The sequence below is a fragment of the Phanerochaete carnosa genome (assembly GCF_000300595.1).
Source record: "Phanerochaete carnosa HHB-10118-sp unplaced genomic scaffold PHACAscaffold_9, whole genome shotgun sequence".
NCBI lineage: Eukaryota > Fungi > Basidiomycota > Agaricomycetes > Polyporales > Phanerochaetaceae > Phanerochaete > Phanerochaete carnosa.
In genome coordinates this window covers 1,082,139-1,097,816 of record NW_006767636.1, presented here as the reverse complement: position 1 = coordinate 1,097,816, position 15,678 = coordinate 1,082,139, and the positions used below count along the sequence as shown (strand labels likewise).

The window sequence follows — 15,678 nt, the reverse complement described above, 5'->3', positions numbered from 1 at the left end:
AGAGTATCATACGGACGAATCCCATACACCCCTCATGATCTCGCACTTAACATCTTCTACGTAGAGTCGCAGCCACTGGATCATTTCCTTGCTGAGCTGGTGACATCGAGTCAGGTCAAGAGACTGAAGACGTTGCGGCTGGCCAAACGGGCTAGCCTTCGTTAGCGCTGTCGATGGAGTGTGTGCCAGGATGTGCGCAGTAGCGGCGAATGCAGATGCAGAGGATGATGCTATGGGAGGGCGTTGCGCCGCCGCGGACGCAGAGGAGAGTCCACGAGGGGCTTTAGGATCAGCGGATGGACTAGGGAATGCGCGTGCCTGTGGCGGAAGTCGAGATTCAACAACGGATCTCATGGACTCCCAGTCGAGTGTGGTGCAACCTTCGAGGCTCAAGTGGGTTAACTTCGGGCAGACCCACGTCTGTGAAGTCGCGGGTGCAGCAAGGTTCTGGTACAAGAGTAAGTCACAGGCAGACACCATACTGATTGACGCATACCTTCAGTAGACTCGGTGACGCATCTTCGACATCGACCAATTCCAATGTCGTCAGAGATGGCACTCTCCGGAGGAACCGCGCGAGCTTCAGCTCGCTGAAGAAGCTAGACTCGATGCGTAATCGACGCAGAGGTAGCTTCGTCAGTGATTGCTTCCGCAGGTGCTCGATCATTGGCGACACATTATCAAGGAAGCAGAGGTCTACGCTCTCCAGAGCGGGACAAGACAGCAGGCCGAGTACGACTCGCGTACGAATAGTACCCGAGTAATAGAACGAGAGCTTTGTGAGTCGAGGGAGCTGGATCGTGCGAGCGTCGGTCGTCCGCGCGAATCGCTCGTACAACTCGTCGTACTCGGATGGGTCAGCCTCAAAATCCTGACATGCTCCCGAATCGATGTCGGACATATTCCGGAGGGAAAACTCTTCGAGATGAGGACAGGCACGGATCATCGCGAGTGTCGTCTCCAGAGAAGGTGCGTAGCCGTTCCAGTAGCCTCCAAGCTTGAGCGCCCGGAGCCGGCTCACTAAGTGCATGTCCCAACCGAAGTTGAACGACGTCATCGAGCAGGAGGTAAGACTAGGTGTCTGGCCGTTGAACACGGAGCGTGGTGGGTTAGAGTGCTGCATCCCGTCGTCCTGCATCGAATGCAAGACATGGACGGCGAGAACTTCCAGGAGCGGTGCCGGGTCCTTGCATCGCATCAGGGCAGCATGAGCTTGGGGTCGGTTGGGCACTGTCAGCCGAAACGTCTTCCATCGCCAGATAGACGTCCGGAGCAAGTCCATGGTTCGGACGATGCTTTCGGTTGAGACCGTCCCATGCTCCATCCTTGGACTGAAGTCGACGCATATGGACAAGGGGCAGGATTTGGAGCGCTCGAGCTTGCGGAAGGCATTGGACAGTGGATGGTGCGTGCCTGCGACGACGCGAGACCAGAGGATGGGAGTATTCAGCGTCACCTCTTTCCAATGGCGACAAACAAGCATAAGTGTTATCAGCATGAGTGAGTCTTCTTCCTCCATCGTCAGCACGCATGCAATAAATATCGATGCCAGGAGCTCGCTAGGGAGACGGCGCACCGGCGACTGGAGACGAACGGCGTTCTCGAGGCGGTGCTCGAGCATGTCCCGCTCGCTGAGCAGCATCGCCATTCGAGTCTCCAGATCGTTGATAGCATCGCGGAGGTGGTCAACCGATTCACCGGTAGTTGCTACGTTTGTTCTTGGGACCCACGGGTGCACGGAAGGAGGATTTGGGATGGGGGAGAAGACATGGATAGGTTCGGGCGTCGGAGGGATGAGCGGTTCGGGAGAGGGCGCACTAGGTGCGGGAGCTTCCTTTTCATGACGGTCAAATTCTTCGTATGGTGGCGGTGATGTTGAGGGTATGGGCATCCAAGAGCGGACGGGCCGGGGGGACAATACTTCGTTGGAGGGCATGGTGCCGGCTGAAGAAACCTGGATGGGTCGCTCGGTTCAGCAGACAACGCCGGATGATCTGGCACACACCTAATGCTCTATGATCCGCTATCAAGGCTCCAAAAGGGACAGATATGGATACCGTGGACGTCGGCAGCACCGCGGACTCTCTGACACACTTCCTAGCTCTATTTAGGCTGGTCTGGCGGCGAGTAGGGCGCAGGTAGGGCGTACCGCTGTCTGGCACTGCGTCAGGAACACGCCGCACAGAATGTCTCGGGCTAGTAATGGCGACATACCCGCTGTTCAAGGAGGTCGGGAGCGTCGTAAGGCCTTGAGGGGTTGAGGGATGGCCAAACTGATGCTGAATTTAAGGCTGCGCCGGGCGATTTCTGAACGAATAAAAGACTTTTTTCGTGCAGTACACGAGGCCGGAGAGACTATCTGTCCGTAGTACATCCATTCCGGAGTGTTGGAAAGTGACCTGCAACGTGGGATGGCGAGTGAGTCTGGAGACACGAGGAGAGGAACGAGGCAGATGCCTCGCGCCAAATCAGCACAGGCTTGACTGAGCGAGGATCTTATTGCATCTCAGCAATCAACCACCACGTCCGCCTTATCTTCCGATTGGTGCTCTCAAGGGCAAGCCTTATTCGAGATCACGTTGTTTCTCACCTCATGGATTGCACTGTACAAACAATAACAGTCTCCGTTGTCATAACATCAAAGGCGGAGGTCTACTGTACAGGACGGTGCATGATGATACAGATCAAACTCATTGAGCCGAACCGGCCATGTTCCGGAGTATCTTAAGGCGACCTAAGCGGCACGGAGCGTTCCGTGGTTTTGTAGTAGAGAAACTGCAGCAACACCTGCGATAGGAAACTTGTATGAGCTCATAGCCTCGCGGTGAGTTAATCTATACTTACAAAGATATCTAGGAACACTGTCAACGCACTCCCTTGGGAATCGTCAGCACCGATTTCTAACAGTAGATACCGCGTGAATACTCACCTGCAATCCACCCTGCGTTAGCTGATATATGGTTCGGCTCCAACGATAGAGTGAAGATTGAAAGCACGTAGGTCGTATTGCCAGCAATTGCGAATAGAAAAAGTGCCGAAGATAGACCTTCGCATTTGGTCTGGAAGTTCTTGACTGAACAAGTATAGCTGATTAGACTGTGTATCGCACAGTATACTGGAAAGCTTACCTATCTGTGGTATGCGAGCACCAACTAAACGGCAATGAGAACAACATCTCAGCACGGACAAAATGCAAGCCTACGATAGAGGACAGCAGAGGTCCAGCCTAGGAGTTGGCTGCGCCATTCTATAATTTCTGACGGTGGTTCGCGTGATTGCCCCTGACGCAGACGTTTGTCTATGGCCCAAGCCGCAACCCCGGTACCCAGGACGAAGATGAGAGCGCTGCCATACAGCAGGCATTGCCCGATAACTGAGTCTCTGGACTTCTCGTTTTCATTTGCCCTGCGCTCGGAAATGAGAGGCGTCTCTTCTGAAAGAACTCGCGCTGGAACATCGGCTTCCGGGATGTACCGCGACGATGCGAGTTCTTGAGATCTTCTCAGCCATCTGTAGTAGTAGATCTGTGCCAACAAGACTATATCGCAGACGGTGTACTAGATCGTAAACTCGTAAGCATGACGTTCATGAAGCGAAGCGAATAATGTGACTCACATACGCCGCGAGAATGATGATCGTCGGCAATAAGCCAGCGAGAATAGCCCCAAATAGGTTGGCAAGATCTCCGGCTAACCAGATAAGCACGAAGAATACACTAAGGCCTTCTCCTGACTTCAGCTGATAGTTCTCAATTATCTGCGGAGAATAGACAACGACCCTTCAAATTACACGTTGGTTACGAGCAACCACAACACGGAGAACAGACTTACCAGCAAGCTATGGACATCCATCCTAGCTTCAGACAGCAAGATTAGCCTGTTTTGGATAGTGCTAATTGCAAGGTAGGCGTACGATGCTGCTTGCAGTTTCACTCCCCTCGAAGGACATAGCAAATCCGGTTGCACAAATTTGCACTTCAAGATGGTTAGAAGCTTCGTGTGAGAGGTGTGAAAAGGCGAGGGGAGTAAAAGTGGTCGGCCGAGTCAGCCATGTAGAAACGGGCGTTTGTACACTGATCGCTTTCGGATATTGCCGGGACGCCTGCCGTCAGTGGGCGTCAGTCAAGGCGTCAGTGGTCTCCTCCTTCCAACATTCCACAGATTCCTAGGTCGTAGACTCCAACATGAACGGCCAGGAAGCTTTCCGGAGGCTCTCTCAGCAGCTTCAGAAGGCTAGTAAAAATGCCGGAGGTGGAGGCGGTCTGCCTGGAGGGAAGCGATTCTTCGCCGGTAGCGGTCTGCTCATTGCACTCGTCGGCGGGGGTCTCGTGCTTAATGCGAGTTTGTTCAACGGTGTGCTATCAGCTGTAATTCAAGGAGTCTTGTATTTTGACCTCTCGGTCTCCCACAGTTGATGGCGGTCACCGAGCCATCAAATACACCAGGTGCGCGATCCCATGCATCTCCATGTGTCGGTGTTTATATTCCGCGCAGGCTGCACGGAGTGTCAGAGAAAGTGTACCCTGAAGGTACACACTTAATGGTTCGCACATGTAACATGTCGATTCTTGTCGCAGTCTGATCACTTCGCAGATGCCGTGGTTCGAGACTCCCATCATCTATGATATCCGCGCGAAGCCTCGCAACATTGCCAGCCTTACTGGCACAAAAGACCTTCAGATGGTGAACATCACTTGCCGTGTTCTGTCAAGACCAAGCACTACGGCGCTTCCCACAATATACCGCGAGCTCGGCACCGACTACGACGAGCGGGTGCTCCCTTCGATCGTCAACGAGGTCCTGAAGAGTGTTGTCGCTCAGTTTAACGCGAGCCAGCTGATAACCCAGCGTGAAATGGCGGGTTTGAGACGCTTGTATCATGATTCTACAATTGCTTAACTCTTCCGTATCAGGTGTCTCGCCTTGTCCGCGAGAATTTGACGGCTCGTGCTTCGCGCTTCAACATTGTTCTTGAAGATGTCTCGATTACGCATGTCGCCTTTTCTCCTGAATTCACTCATGCCGTTGAGGCCAAGCAGGTCGCACAGCAAACTGCCTTTCGGGCAGCGTTCTTAGTCGACCAAGCCATTCAGGAGAAGCAGTCGATTATTGTTCGTGCGCAGGGAGAGGCTCGGAGCGCCGAGCTTATCGGGGAAGCGATACGGGCGAATAAAGGCTTCTTGGAGCTGCGTCGGTTGGAGGCTGCCCGCGATATTGCCACTCTTCTAGCAACGTCAGGCAACCGTGTCATGCTGGACTCGCAGACTTTGTTGCTTAACGGTGCGTGTTTGCCCAATCTGATATTACTCATAATGACCTTGATTCGCTGCGTAGTTGCCGGTGATGACGCAAAAACGCTCCTGCAGTCAGCTAAGAAGTAAAATTCTCGCGTATTCTCTACTTGTTATGTTGTCCGCCCTGTTCTTTATCAGCTTCAGAACGCTATCTGTTCATTTGCTTTGGCCGTGGAGTCTCATGCCGCACAAGCGAGGTATGCCCTTTTATACGCCGCCATGGAGGTGCCGTAGCAATTAATATTGTGCGCTTAACGTGGTATCCGGGACCTCGGATACCCCAGGACGTCTTGCGCAGGCTTATTCGCTTCCTTTGCTGATCGCCTACAACTCTCGTGTATTTCTCTACATCCTTCGCCTTGGATTTGTCGTGCAACTATGTCTCAGAACAAGCGAAACAGAGCCTATAGCTCGCATACTGGCACTCTGGACCAAGGTGACAGTACAGAACATTCCTCTGAACGTGAACCCAAGCGTGTGCGATGGGATAGCGAGGACGTGGAGAGACTCTCTACTGAAGAGGATGACCAAGAAGGAGCCGACAGTAACAACTCAGAACCTGGAAAGGTGAGAAATTAGTCAATCTCGCCACGATGTGTACCTGACAGCACTGTAGTTATATCTCGCTGTGAACGCTCAGTTGTGAGTCTTCCTTGCAAGCATAGCCATGATGTGAAATACAATTTTGTTAGTGGACGAGTTGGTGGAGCATATTATGATCCGACAACCTGCACCATCTATGTATTAGACGACAGCCAGGAAACCGGACACTACGACCTGACCAAAATGCGTGCGTGGATTGTTCTACTTCAATGTATGTGCTTCATAGTTGTCCTTAGTGCTGGACCAAGCACAGCCAGACGTCGTCTTGACTAGCTCGAAGGGCGAGGACAGCTGCATGGATATCCTCCATAGTTATAGTACGTGTTCAGCCCACTTTCGATAGCATATAACCACCTAAATCGATCAGTGGATGGTACTGGCGGCAGTTTTCAAGTGCGACCTCACAAAGACTTCATTCCGGCCAAAGGCCGGGACCGCATACTCTCCCTACGCTTGCTCTCAGAGCTACCCGAAGACAGACACATAGTAGAAGGTCTCCCCAGCAGCAGCTCTGAAGACGAACCAAGGAGTGCGTATGACTTCATGCGAAGACGAAAAGAGACAACTGGCGATCCCAACCTGCAAAAATGGAATGCTTGCATTAGGTTAGCGAATTATGCTTCTATCGAGGGCTCACCTCTCTGCGTAAGTGCGAATTACCTCAGAAAGGCTGCGGCTCACTCAGCACCCTCCATAGTTGGGCTCTGTCGGTGCGCTACTCGATCATCTCAGTAAAGTTCGCGTCATAGGCGAGCTGCACGACGAAGGCATCTCGGGTCTTGACATACGGGCCATCCAATATCTCGCGTTTCGCGACGTCATGCAGATCAACGCAGACGCCCTGTACTCGCTACAAGTATTCGACAACGAGAGTCATGCCTCTATCCACTCCGATAAGACAAAGGAGGGCTTGTCTTTATTCGGTATCCTAGACTACACCAAGACGTCTCTCGGCAAAGCGCTTCTCCGGCAGTGGCTGCTCCGACCCTCGCTTTCCAGGGATGTCATTGTAGCGCGTCATGACGCAGTGGCATGCTTCATACGCCCAGAAAATGCCACTACCATAGAGTCTATGCATGTCCACATGAAGGGCATCAAGAATGTGCCGAAGATCCTGGCCGTTATCAAGTCTGGCAGGGCGAAGGTCTCCGACTGGCAGAGTCTTGTGAAGGTCAGTTTCACTGCATCTAGCGGAATGGTGTGGCTAAGCTCTTCTGTAGTTCGCGTTCCATTCCGTTATGTTGCATGAAGCCCTGTCCGAACTGGACTATTCTGGACGAGTAGAGATAGTTAGGAAGGTGTGACATATTTTTCTACTACGTCTTCAATGATCTTGTAACAGATCTTATCATTTGATAGCTTTGCAAAGTACTCGATGTCGCTGGCATAAGATATGTCGGGAATGTAGTGAACGAAACGGTGAGCATATGCGCTGCCGACGGGCCAGTAGGCCCTCAAGTGTATGTTTTCAGATCGACTGGGAGGAGTCCAGAAACGCTGCACGCGTCTGCGTTCGTCCGCACATTGACGAAGACCTGGACAAACTCAAGCACATCTACCATGGCATTGATACCGTCCTCGTATGTTCGATAGGTTTTACTGCTACTTTTTCGCGACTAACCGAATTGCGACGACAGTCCAAAGTTGCAGAGCGGGTATCCGCCACTGTACCTATCGACTATGCGACTACTTTGAACGTGGTCTACTTCCCACAGCTAGGTTTCAAGCGTTTCATCGAAGTTTTATCCCCGATTATAATCCGTAAATGCAGGGTTTCTGATATGCGTTCCGATGCAGGACGACTGGAGAGAGAATGGTGTAGATGTGATGGAAGGCTGGAGCTTTCAAGTACTCTTTGTGCATATCCTTGCCTTATGTGCCCGCTAACACTCTTTCAGTTCTCTTCCGAGTAAGTAAAGCAGCAACCTCACCGCTCACGCATGTACCACCGACTATACGAGTAGCGTTCAGGTTTACTTCAAGTCCCAAGAAATGCATGGTCAGTCATTTTGTGCCCTGTTATCCGCAGTGCTAATCCTCAGCCACAGACCTTGATCGGCACATCGGAGATATACACTCGTCTATAGTTGGTTAGTCCGGTCGAGGTCAGACATGGACTAGTTGATCGAACGGGGCTCTAGATCGCGAGATAGAGATAGTGCAAGAGCTGCTGGAGCGCGTTATCAAGTATGAACAGGAAATGACCGCGGCGTGCGACATGTTCGCAGAGCTAGATTGTTTGCTTTCCTTCGCTGAAGCTTCCAGAGCTCTGGATTTTCATCAGCCAGAGCTATCAGACGAGAACGTCATCATCATCAAGCAGGGCAGGCGGGTACCTTGTGACTGCCATTTCGCGCGTAGCGTCTTAATCGCATACAGGCATCCTCTTCAAGAGATGGTCGTCGACACCTTCGTACCGAATGATACGTTCTTGATAGGGTCTGACTGTTCGCCGGAGGTAGCGGAGGCACTTAGCGAAGAACACGATCTTGATGACTCTGTTAAAGGGTGCAAGAACAGCGTGATGATATCTACAGGCGCGAATGCCTGCGGTAAAGTAAGTCCATCGGCGACCACTGGGCCTCGTTGTGTGCTGATGAGACGTAGAGCGTGTATCTCAAGCAGGCAAGTGCTGTAAATAGTGGTACAGACTGCCATGCCGACTGACCGCTGTTTTGCGCAGGTGGCGTTGATTCAGTACATGGCACAGGTGCACCAGTCTTCCGTTTAACGTTTGCTTACACTGATTCCTCCTGTAGATAGGATGGTGCGTATAAAATTTGATTCACGGACGTGCCGATCTTAGTGTTGCGTTTAGCTTTATCCCGGCACAGTCTGCCATACTAGGAATTACAGATAGAAGTGAGTACTGAGAAGTTACTGCTCGTAGAGACTATTGAACCTGTCTAGTCTTTACGCGCATCCAGACGCGAGAGTCAGTTTCGCGAGTATGTTTATTTTCTTTGTCTCGCCGAAGCACATGAATGGGTATCAATATCATTTAAGGTGCAATCCGCCTTCATGATAGACTTGAATCAAGTTTCCTTGGCCCTGCGCGACTCTACTGAACGTTCACTCATTCTACTCGACGAATTTGGCAAGGGTACGGTGTCATCTGGTGTGTCGTCTTCCTAGTAGGAGTGCATTGCGCGTTTGACACTGCTGCGTAGACGGGGCAGCTTTATTCTGTGGTGTGCTCAAGCACTTGATCAACCGCGGCTCATCCTGCCCGAAAGTCATTGCGGCTACACACTTCCATGAAGTGTTCCAGGAGGGCATGCTAGATCCTGGCGAGCTCCCAGTTACTTTCGTTCATATGCAGGTCTTGCTGACTTCAAGCCGAGGCGAGGTGCTGGGTATCAGCACGTCAGAGGCCTCAACTGAAAGCGGGGCCACTGAGGATGATGATATGCGAGAGGGAAATGCCATGCGTCCAAGCGAACGAATAACATATCTATACAAGTCAACCAGCTCAAGGTTAAAAGTGAAAAGACTGACATCATGTCGCCTACAGGATTGGCAGAGGCCTTAGCAAACACTCCCATGCTGCAGTCTGCGCAGAATTATTCGGTATCCCTCGACCAATCGCCCGCAGGGCTCAGTATGTCAGGTTAGTGTAGACTGGTCGCACGACTATAATGCGTAGTCTGACGCGTGGCTTCAAGCTATCTATTATCCAAGAACGAGCTCGGAACGCTCCTCGACGAAGAGATGACCGAGGATGAAAGGCTCGAGCTACAGCTAGCAGAGGAGATTTGTCGACGATTCTTGGCTTGTGACCTGGAAGCCGAGCGGGAGCTCGGAACGAGGCAACTACTAGCGCAAATTCTTGGTCGGGAAGAGACGATAGAGAACGATGGAATGGACTGAGAGGCTGAACGTGCAGATGGTCCACGATAGAGAGTAGAGATGTCGCTGGATGGATAATGGACATAGCGTACACAGATCCAGACCTGCAACGAGATACTGCGCATGCAACCGACCATTGAATAGAGCAAAGAAAAGTAGAGAAGCTTGGCGGCTTACACAGCACGCCTGACTTTGAATGACCACAATTCGAGGAGACTTCAACATTGTTCAATAAAGTTATATTCAGGTGTCCGCATCTCGGCAGTGGCTCCCTGGGGTCATAGCGTCCACTTTTCACTTCCTGCCCTTCCAGCCTTTGCATTTCTTTGCAACTCCTCCCGCATACCTATCGTAGAATGCGGGCCAACTTTCTCTCTTCTGCACCTCAAGCCATCTTGAGTCCGCTTCGACCTAAACGCGCCATATTCCAACTTGCCCTAGCTCTCCGCTCTGGCGCTCTCATCGTCTGCCTCGCCGCTCGCTCGCTCGCTCGTCCCCATCGTCTCTCTACCCATCTGCCTCGGTCATGTCTCGAATTCACCCGGTCACCGCAACCTGGGCTTGCTCTGCGGACGGCACCGTCTGACAGCTCGCGACCGTGGATGCTTCGTCGGCTTGCGCAGCTACAAGCTGACGCAAATAGTCCTCCCTCGTAGTACCCCGCCTTGCACCGCGCAGCAACCACTCGACTTGTTCGACGATATCGAGAGTTATCGTGGTGCCGTCGATGGATTGCTCCGCCGGTACAGACAAGATGTCATGCGCTTGTGATAGGCTTGTAAGAGGGACCGAACTGCAGTTTTCCCGACTCGAGGGCCCAGGTCAGCTGTGTGCGGTGCAAGACAGAGCACAAAATCCTCTTCGCGGCCTCGTAGACCTCGCCCTGTCGCCCTGACGACTCGATACGAAGAGAGAGCATGTGCGGCGGATCGACAACGTCTCGAAATGCCTCCCAAGGAAGGGACTCCATGGTTTCAACGTCCGCGAATGAGAGCTCGACGGTGGCGCTCTCGACGTATGCGAGCGGATTTCCTACACCAGGGCTTGCGCTTGGCCATCTTATTTTGAAAGTAGTATCAATATAATCGCCAATAGTGCCAGCTTGATCAACTGAACAGCAGCGAATACTAGCCGTGTCCATTGCTCAGCCAGTCAGCCTTACACTATATGCATTACGCGGAACGTGAGATACGTACGAAGCATGCTGCGGTGCTGAGTGTCAAGCCACATGCACGCCTTATTGAACGTATCGGGGACCAATGCTAGTGGTGCGTGGAGGGCGGCACCCCATGATTGGTCATCGAGACCAAGGCGAGCGGCAGCCACAAGGAGATCAGAGCCAAGTGCCGTCTCCTGGCACTGCGTTATATCGCACCAGGAGAGGAGCGGTGGAGAGCGCCGCCGAATCCTGCGAGACTGGACGACTGGCGACGGATCGAAGAAGGTGAGTCGGCTGCAATAGCATTCTTTGAGTGTTGAGAAGCCGTCGATGAGCCGTGCAGGCTCGGTCTTGCTCGTGAATACTAACCCATCGAGGGTCAGGACAGAGAGTCGGACATACGATGGAGTAAGGCCGGGTAACGATTCAAATGGCACCCAACGGCCGGCCATTGACGCCAAGTCATCCGTCCGGTTCATTGCGATACACGTGAATCTTTTTTCTCATAGTCTGGTCGAGAGCCCGTGGGCGTGGTGAAGCCAGGCTTTGGCCTCCGTAGCTTTCTAACGGATGTCTATTCGTTTGATAGCCCCGGACAGAGACGAGGTTGCGAATTGAGGGCTGTAGACGATGCTCTTCAAGAACCGTACATCTTCGGCGCTGCGTAACTCGAGTACCTGGAAGAGAATAGGTCTGATTGTTTCCGACCAGCACTTGCACACGAGGCTGGGCGCAATGAGTGTATGTTTCAAGCGGCGGCGTGCGTCCAAGTCAGAAGTAACGTAGGTTGGCGTGATACAGCCGAGAATGGACGATAGCGTTTCAGGTGGCAAGTCAGCTCCCGCAGCAGACGACATCTTGCGGAACGAGAGATCAAAGGCACGAGAGTCTGTAGTTGTGCGAGGGTGTGAGTGCAACCAGTGGTGTGGAGGATACGAGTGGACAGCGGACGACACAACACCCGGCGCTCATCCACTTGCCCCGCAGATATTAAGTTTGCAAGGACACCGCTTTGCGGTACTTACTTGCATTTTTTGAATTTTCCACGCGCACCGCCATGAGCTCAAAGACAAGACGGCTGACCTTATTGGCATGTACAGCCAGGACTTTCAAGTCAGGATTGTCGGACAGTTATTTGCGAGGACTCCCACATTGGCGGCACGTCGATGAGGGAGCTGCAACTCGTTTTGTGGAGCTGTCTGGTCGCGGGCCCGTGGCGAACGTTTGTCCAAAGGCGGGCAGAACGACCTGGGGAAAAATAATGACATCCTGTCCAGATAGCAACTTAGGCAACTTACGTGCGCGCTTAGAGCCGTACTCTGGTATCGATCGGACTGGAGAGAGGGTATGGGGACCCGCCCGGCGAGACGATGGTGATGAAACCAGGCTGGCAACAGCGTACACGAGCTAGAGCTGTAGATAAAATCAGGTTGTCATTTAATCCGCAACATGCACCCGACGTGTGTCGTTCTTTGTGGTGTCGGAAGGCCTACCGCTCTGACAAGAGGACGGACCGTGCCAGCTCAGCGAAAGACGTCGTGTCCGAGTCTCAATGCGTCCGAAACGCGGGTTTGCAAGAGCCTACCTTCACGATGAAAGTCACTCTACTAGACACGTCATACACTCGCGGGGCCCCACCTTGTTGTGATGGTCGCTATCATGGGCGTTGTGAAAATGTTATCATCGACATCCTATACTAGTAAAAGTTCACTCAAACTTTCGACAACGTGTATGAGGCCGAGACACTGCGAGACGCGCTTAGGCCCCTCCGTTTACTCGGGCTTTGGCTGTTCTGCTGCTTCTATTCGCGGCACCTCCATGCTCTTTCGTGCCGCAGGCTGCTTGTGAACGATATCTGCGCCGTCTTGCTTCTGCTGCTCTGACTGGCCGGAAGGCTGACCGTTAGGCACAGCCTGCCCCTGCCTGAGCCCTGCCTCGCGTGGCTGTTGGGGGCGATCCTGTTGGTCAGCAAATTCGTCTTTATCGAAGGAGCGCTTGCAACAGCGAGTACAGCATCCTGCTTGGTGACCGTCACCGGACCCGGAGCCCCAGGCGTTGTCTGAGACGGTTAGCGCACAGCGGAACAGCGGTCAAGGCGGGGGCGTACTGAATAGACACCATTGCTCTAAAGACTCCGTACAGCATATGCCTAAAGTGAGTCAGCTCCCTGCGTCATAGCAGTAAGAATAGACACGCACAGCACAGCCCGCCCGCGATAATCCCAGCGTCTGCAGCATCTGTCATCGTACTAGTCCTGGGTTCGTTGTGGGCGAGGATTGCGGTGGTTGTGTTAGAGTGTCAATGAGGGGCGAATCAGGTCAAGAACATCTTAAATGTCCAAGAAATGGTAACGAAGGTTTGGCAGGAGATGTTGAGCAGGGAAAGAGCACTGCCGAGAGGAGACGGCAGGGGCAAAGCGCCGCCGAAGTTCCCAGGGACATCTGTATCAGGTTGAACTCAAACCTTGTGCTGGCTCACGATGACCTCAGCCTCGCGAACACCCCGTGAGACAACTCGCAGCGGGAGGCAAGATTGGCAATACCACCCGCGCCGACGACAGTCATGAGGCCCCTAGCGCACGGCGGGCATGGCGCAGCATTGGTCGCCCACCGTCCCGTAGTCGCTGTCCACAGCCCCCGCGAAGCCGGGACGAGAAGGGTACAAAGAGAGGTCAGGTGCACGGATACGTCGGCGGCTGCGAGTGTCACAGTTCCAGATTGGTGCATCTGCGGTGCCGTGGGCTGATACAAGCCCGAAACCTCCCAGCTGCTTATGAAAGCCAGGTGCTGTGGCCGTGTGTCCCCAGCTTCCACGACACGCACACCCAACAGCCAATACTCGACCGGAGCGACCACGAAAGAAGCTCAGCCTGAAGTGCTCTCCCCTCTATCCGCCCCCCGAAGCTTGGACGAGGGTGTACTCGGTGCCGCTGCGGACAGTGAAAGGCATGCTGTGCTGCTGAGCGTTGCACGACCCCACACTCCCTCGCTCTCTGACTCTCAGCTTGTCATCTCCCTCCATTGCACGTCGCGCTATACGGCCTGCTCACCGCCCCTGCCGCCCTGTCCTCGCCGCCTCCCCCAAGCGACGCATAAAAAGTCTCCTCGGCCCTGTGATAGAATCTTCCTGGTCCGAATCGATCGCCCTCCCATCTCGCCCTTCGTAAGCCATCCCCAAGCAAAGCGCCACAAGCGACTGCCGTTGCACGCGTAAGCATCTCGGCAATGTACACCCAAATCACAGATGTTCTCTTCTCCGAGCGCGAGGACAGCCTATGGGACGCCTCGACTCTCTTCCCGGGCGAATCCAGAAATCTCTCTGTGACACAGCCCATGGGTGTATTCGACAGCAACGACTACCCACTTCTGCTCTCATACCCAAACCCAATGTTGCACAAAAGCCTCGACGATCTCTCGCTTTCGCTCAACGCTCCCCCGTCCTTGCCAGAAGTTGCGCCGATGTCATGGCGTACGGCGGCAACGGAGGCGGCAGAGGGCATTCACTACGTGAAAGAGCGCTTCCCGAGCGAGCACGTCTCGTACCTCTCACCGCCGTTTAGGATGGAGCCGATTCAGGTTGAGGCAAACGAGAAGGTCGTGCTCCTCGACGAAGTCTCCGACTTCGCGGTGAGGGTGCGCAAAGTGGACGACGGCACGGTTGGTGTCGTACCCGTGTGGGACATCGAGGATCCGCTGGAAAGACTGGCGAGGATGAACATGGAGTTAAATGAAATCGTGAGTCGCCGCATACATGTGTCCGTTCAGGGCAGAGGGCTAGATACACATGCAGGTCACGTCGCCGTCATCACCGGCCTTCCGTCGCACGTTTGCGACCTCCTTCCCGAACCAGACCTTCGTGCACTCGATCAACGACAAGACGGGCGCAGCCGCCGACGGCTCGTTCAGTTCGCCTGAAATGGGCTCGGACGACGACCTACCCGTAACGCCCACCTCGCTCGGCCCAACGCCGCGCAAGCTGGAGGCACGCAAGGTTGAGTTTGCGCAGACGCCGCAGAAGACAATATTCCGCTATCTGAGGCCAGAACACTTCGATCCTGACGTCAGTGATGATGAGCGCTGGTGCGATGGCTGGGAGGAACGCGAGGGCGCGGTCGACGAGGAGTCGGAGGGTGTGCCCGCCGAAGGCGCTGCACCGGCCGAGCAGGAGCGGCCCAGTCGACCGAGGCTCCGGAGGCAGGAGGCATTCTTTGCGTAGGACCCCGACGTTTGGCATTCCGTTACGGTTTCTCAAGACGATATTTATGACTTGTTATGATTGGAATATGACTCAAGCTTGCTCTCCTCCTCACAAAGGCTCCTAGCATTGGACTAATTCTCGTGTATCATAGAGGGTCTATATTTATGTACCGTATGTAGCTGACTGCTCTCGGTTTTTGTAGTCGCCTTACTGCTGCAGGCTACTGCCGGTATCGAAGTTCGAAAGAATCGGAGTTAACGCGGCAGGGTACTGAATCACTAAGTCCGAGTGCGCCTGGTCAGCGATAGTGATGCCAATTCCATCTTGTCGTTACATATACCACTTTAGGCCCCTTTCAGTAACCCGTGAGTTTGCAAACTCAGACCCAAGCGCTAGTGTGACCAATAAGTGACAAGCCTGTGACTACACGTGACAGCCGCGAAAGCACCGTTCTGCCGCGTCGCGCAGGGCGGGGAGCAGGCCCTGAGTTCGTCTGAGGCTGGTGAGTGCAGAAATTATGGTATGGTCCCCCGAAATAGTACTGCTGCAAAGAAATGACAAGCTTGGAAATAACAGC

General features: G+C 53.5%; 7 protein-coding genes across 7 annotated transcripts; 2 read left to right on the top strand and 5 right to left on the bottom strand.

Annotated features, from left to right (window-relative positions):
- Window positions 1-6: 6 nt before the first annotated feature.
- On the bottom strand, window positions 7-1,891 carry PHACADRAFT_102414 (uncharacterized protein; the record flags this gene model as incomplete). Its single annotated transcript, XM_007399546.1, has 2 exons — window positions 7-447; window positions 497-1,891. 2 exons carry the CDS (start codon window positions 1,889-1,891, stop codon window positions 7-9), a joined length of 1,836 nt encoding a protein of 611 aa, XP_007399608.1.
- Window positions 1,892-2,600: 709 nt separating this feature from the next.
- PHACADRAFT_262162 (uncharacterized protein) lies at window positions 2,601-3,979 on the bottom strand. Its single transcript, XM_007399545.1, has 8 exons — window positions 3,913-3,979; window positions 3,831-3,856; window positions 3,616-3,778; window positions 3,203-3,557; window positions 3,129-3,152; window positions 2,930-3,073; window positions 2,845-2,876; window positions 2,601-2,787 (listed from the first exon to the last, which is right to left on the bottom strand). Exons 1-8 carry the CDS (start codon window positions 3,946-3,948, stop codon window positions 2,725-2,727), a joined length of 843 nt encoding a protein of 280 aa, XP_007399607.1. The 5' UTR covers window positions 3,949-3,979; the 3' UTR covers window positions 2,601-2,724.
- A 178-nt stretch (window positions 3,980-4,157) lies between these two features.
- Window positions 4,158-9,771, top strand: PHACADRAFT_262157 (uncharacterized protein). Its single transcript, XM_007399544.1, has 31 exons — window positions 4,158-4,352; window positions 4,411-4,444; window positions 4,494-4,542; window positions 4,593-4,856; window positions 4,913-5,279; window positions 5,334-5,490; window positions 5,578-5,860; window positions 5,910-5,935; window positions 5,986-6,083; window positions 6,133-6,213; window positions 6,264-6,541; window positions 6,594-7,067; window positions 7,117-7,194; window positions 7,256-7,315; window positions 7,369-7,476; window positions 7,534-7,615; window positions 7,668-7,744; window positions 7,795-7,805; window positions 7,861-7,895; window positions 7,945-7,986; window positions 8,038-8,224; window positions 8,276-8,453; window positions 8,504-8,521; window positions 8,580-8,606; window positions 8,656-8,663; window positions 8,715-8,758; window positions 8,807-8,844; window positions 8,903-9,014; window positions 9,067-9,358; window positions 9,411-9,506; window positions 9,562-9,771. The coding sequence occupies exons 7-31, from the start codon at window positions 5,672-5,674 to the stop codon at window positions 9,764-9,766; spliced, it is 2,844 nt and encodes a 947-aa protein (XP_007399606.1). The 5' UTR covers window positions 4,158-4,352; window positions 4,411-4,444; window positions 4,494-4,542; window positions 4,593-4,856; window positions 4,913-5,279; window positions 5,334-5,490; window positions 5,578-5,671; the 3' UTR covers window positions 9,767-9,771.
- A 269-nt stretch (window positions 9,772-10,040) lies between these two features.
- Window positions 10,041-10,881, bottom strand: PHACADRAFT_262152 (uncharacterized protein). The gene has a single exon (XM_007399543.1). It carries the CDS (start codon window positions 10,713-10,715, stop codon window positions 10,503-10,505), a length of 213 nt encoding a protein of 70 aa, XP_007399605.1. The 5' UTR covers window positions 10,716-10,881; the 3' UTR covers window positions 10,041-10,502.
- Window positions 10,882-11,377: 496 nt separating this feature from the next.
- Window positions 11,378-11,805, bottom strand: PHACADRAFT_262150 (uncharacterized protein). The gene has a single exon (XM_007399542.1). The coding sequence runs from the start codon at window positions 11,759-11,761 to the stop codon at window positions 11,468-11,470; it is 294 nt and encodes a 97-aa protein (XP_007399604.1). The 5' UTR covers window positions 11,762-11,805; the 3' UTR covers window positions 11,378-11,467.
- Window positions 11,806-12,558: 753 nt separating this feature from the next.
- On the bottom strand, window positions 12,559-13,558 carry PHACADRAFT_262148 (uncharacterized protein). The gene is made up of 3 exons (XM_007399541.1): window positions 13,103-13,558; window positions 13,012-13,053; window positions 12,559-12,963 (listed from the first exon to the last, which is right to left on the bottom strand). Exons 1-3 carry the CDS (start codon window positions 13,146-13,148, stop codon window positions 12,677-12,679), a joined length of 375 nt encoding a protein of 124 aa, XP_007399603.1. The 5' UTR covers window positions 13,149-13,558; the 3' UTR covers window positions 12,559-12,676.
- A 117-nt stretch (window positions 13,559-13,675) lies between these two features.
- On the top strand, window positions 13,676-15,362 carry PHACADRAFT_262147 (uncharacterized protein). Its single transcript, XM_007399540.1, has 2 exons — window positions 13,676-14,638; window positions 14,694-15,362. Exons 1-2 carry the CDS (start codon window positions 14,129-14,131, stop codon window positions 15,117-15,119), a joined length of 936 nt encoding a protein of 311 aa, XP_007399602.1. The 5' UTR covers window positions 13,676-14,128; the 3' UTR covers window positions 15,120-15,362.
- The last annotated feature ends 316 nt before the right edge of the window (window positions 15,363-15,678 follow it).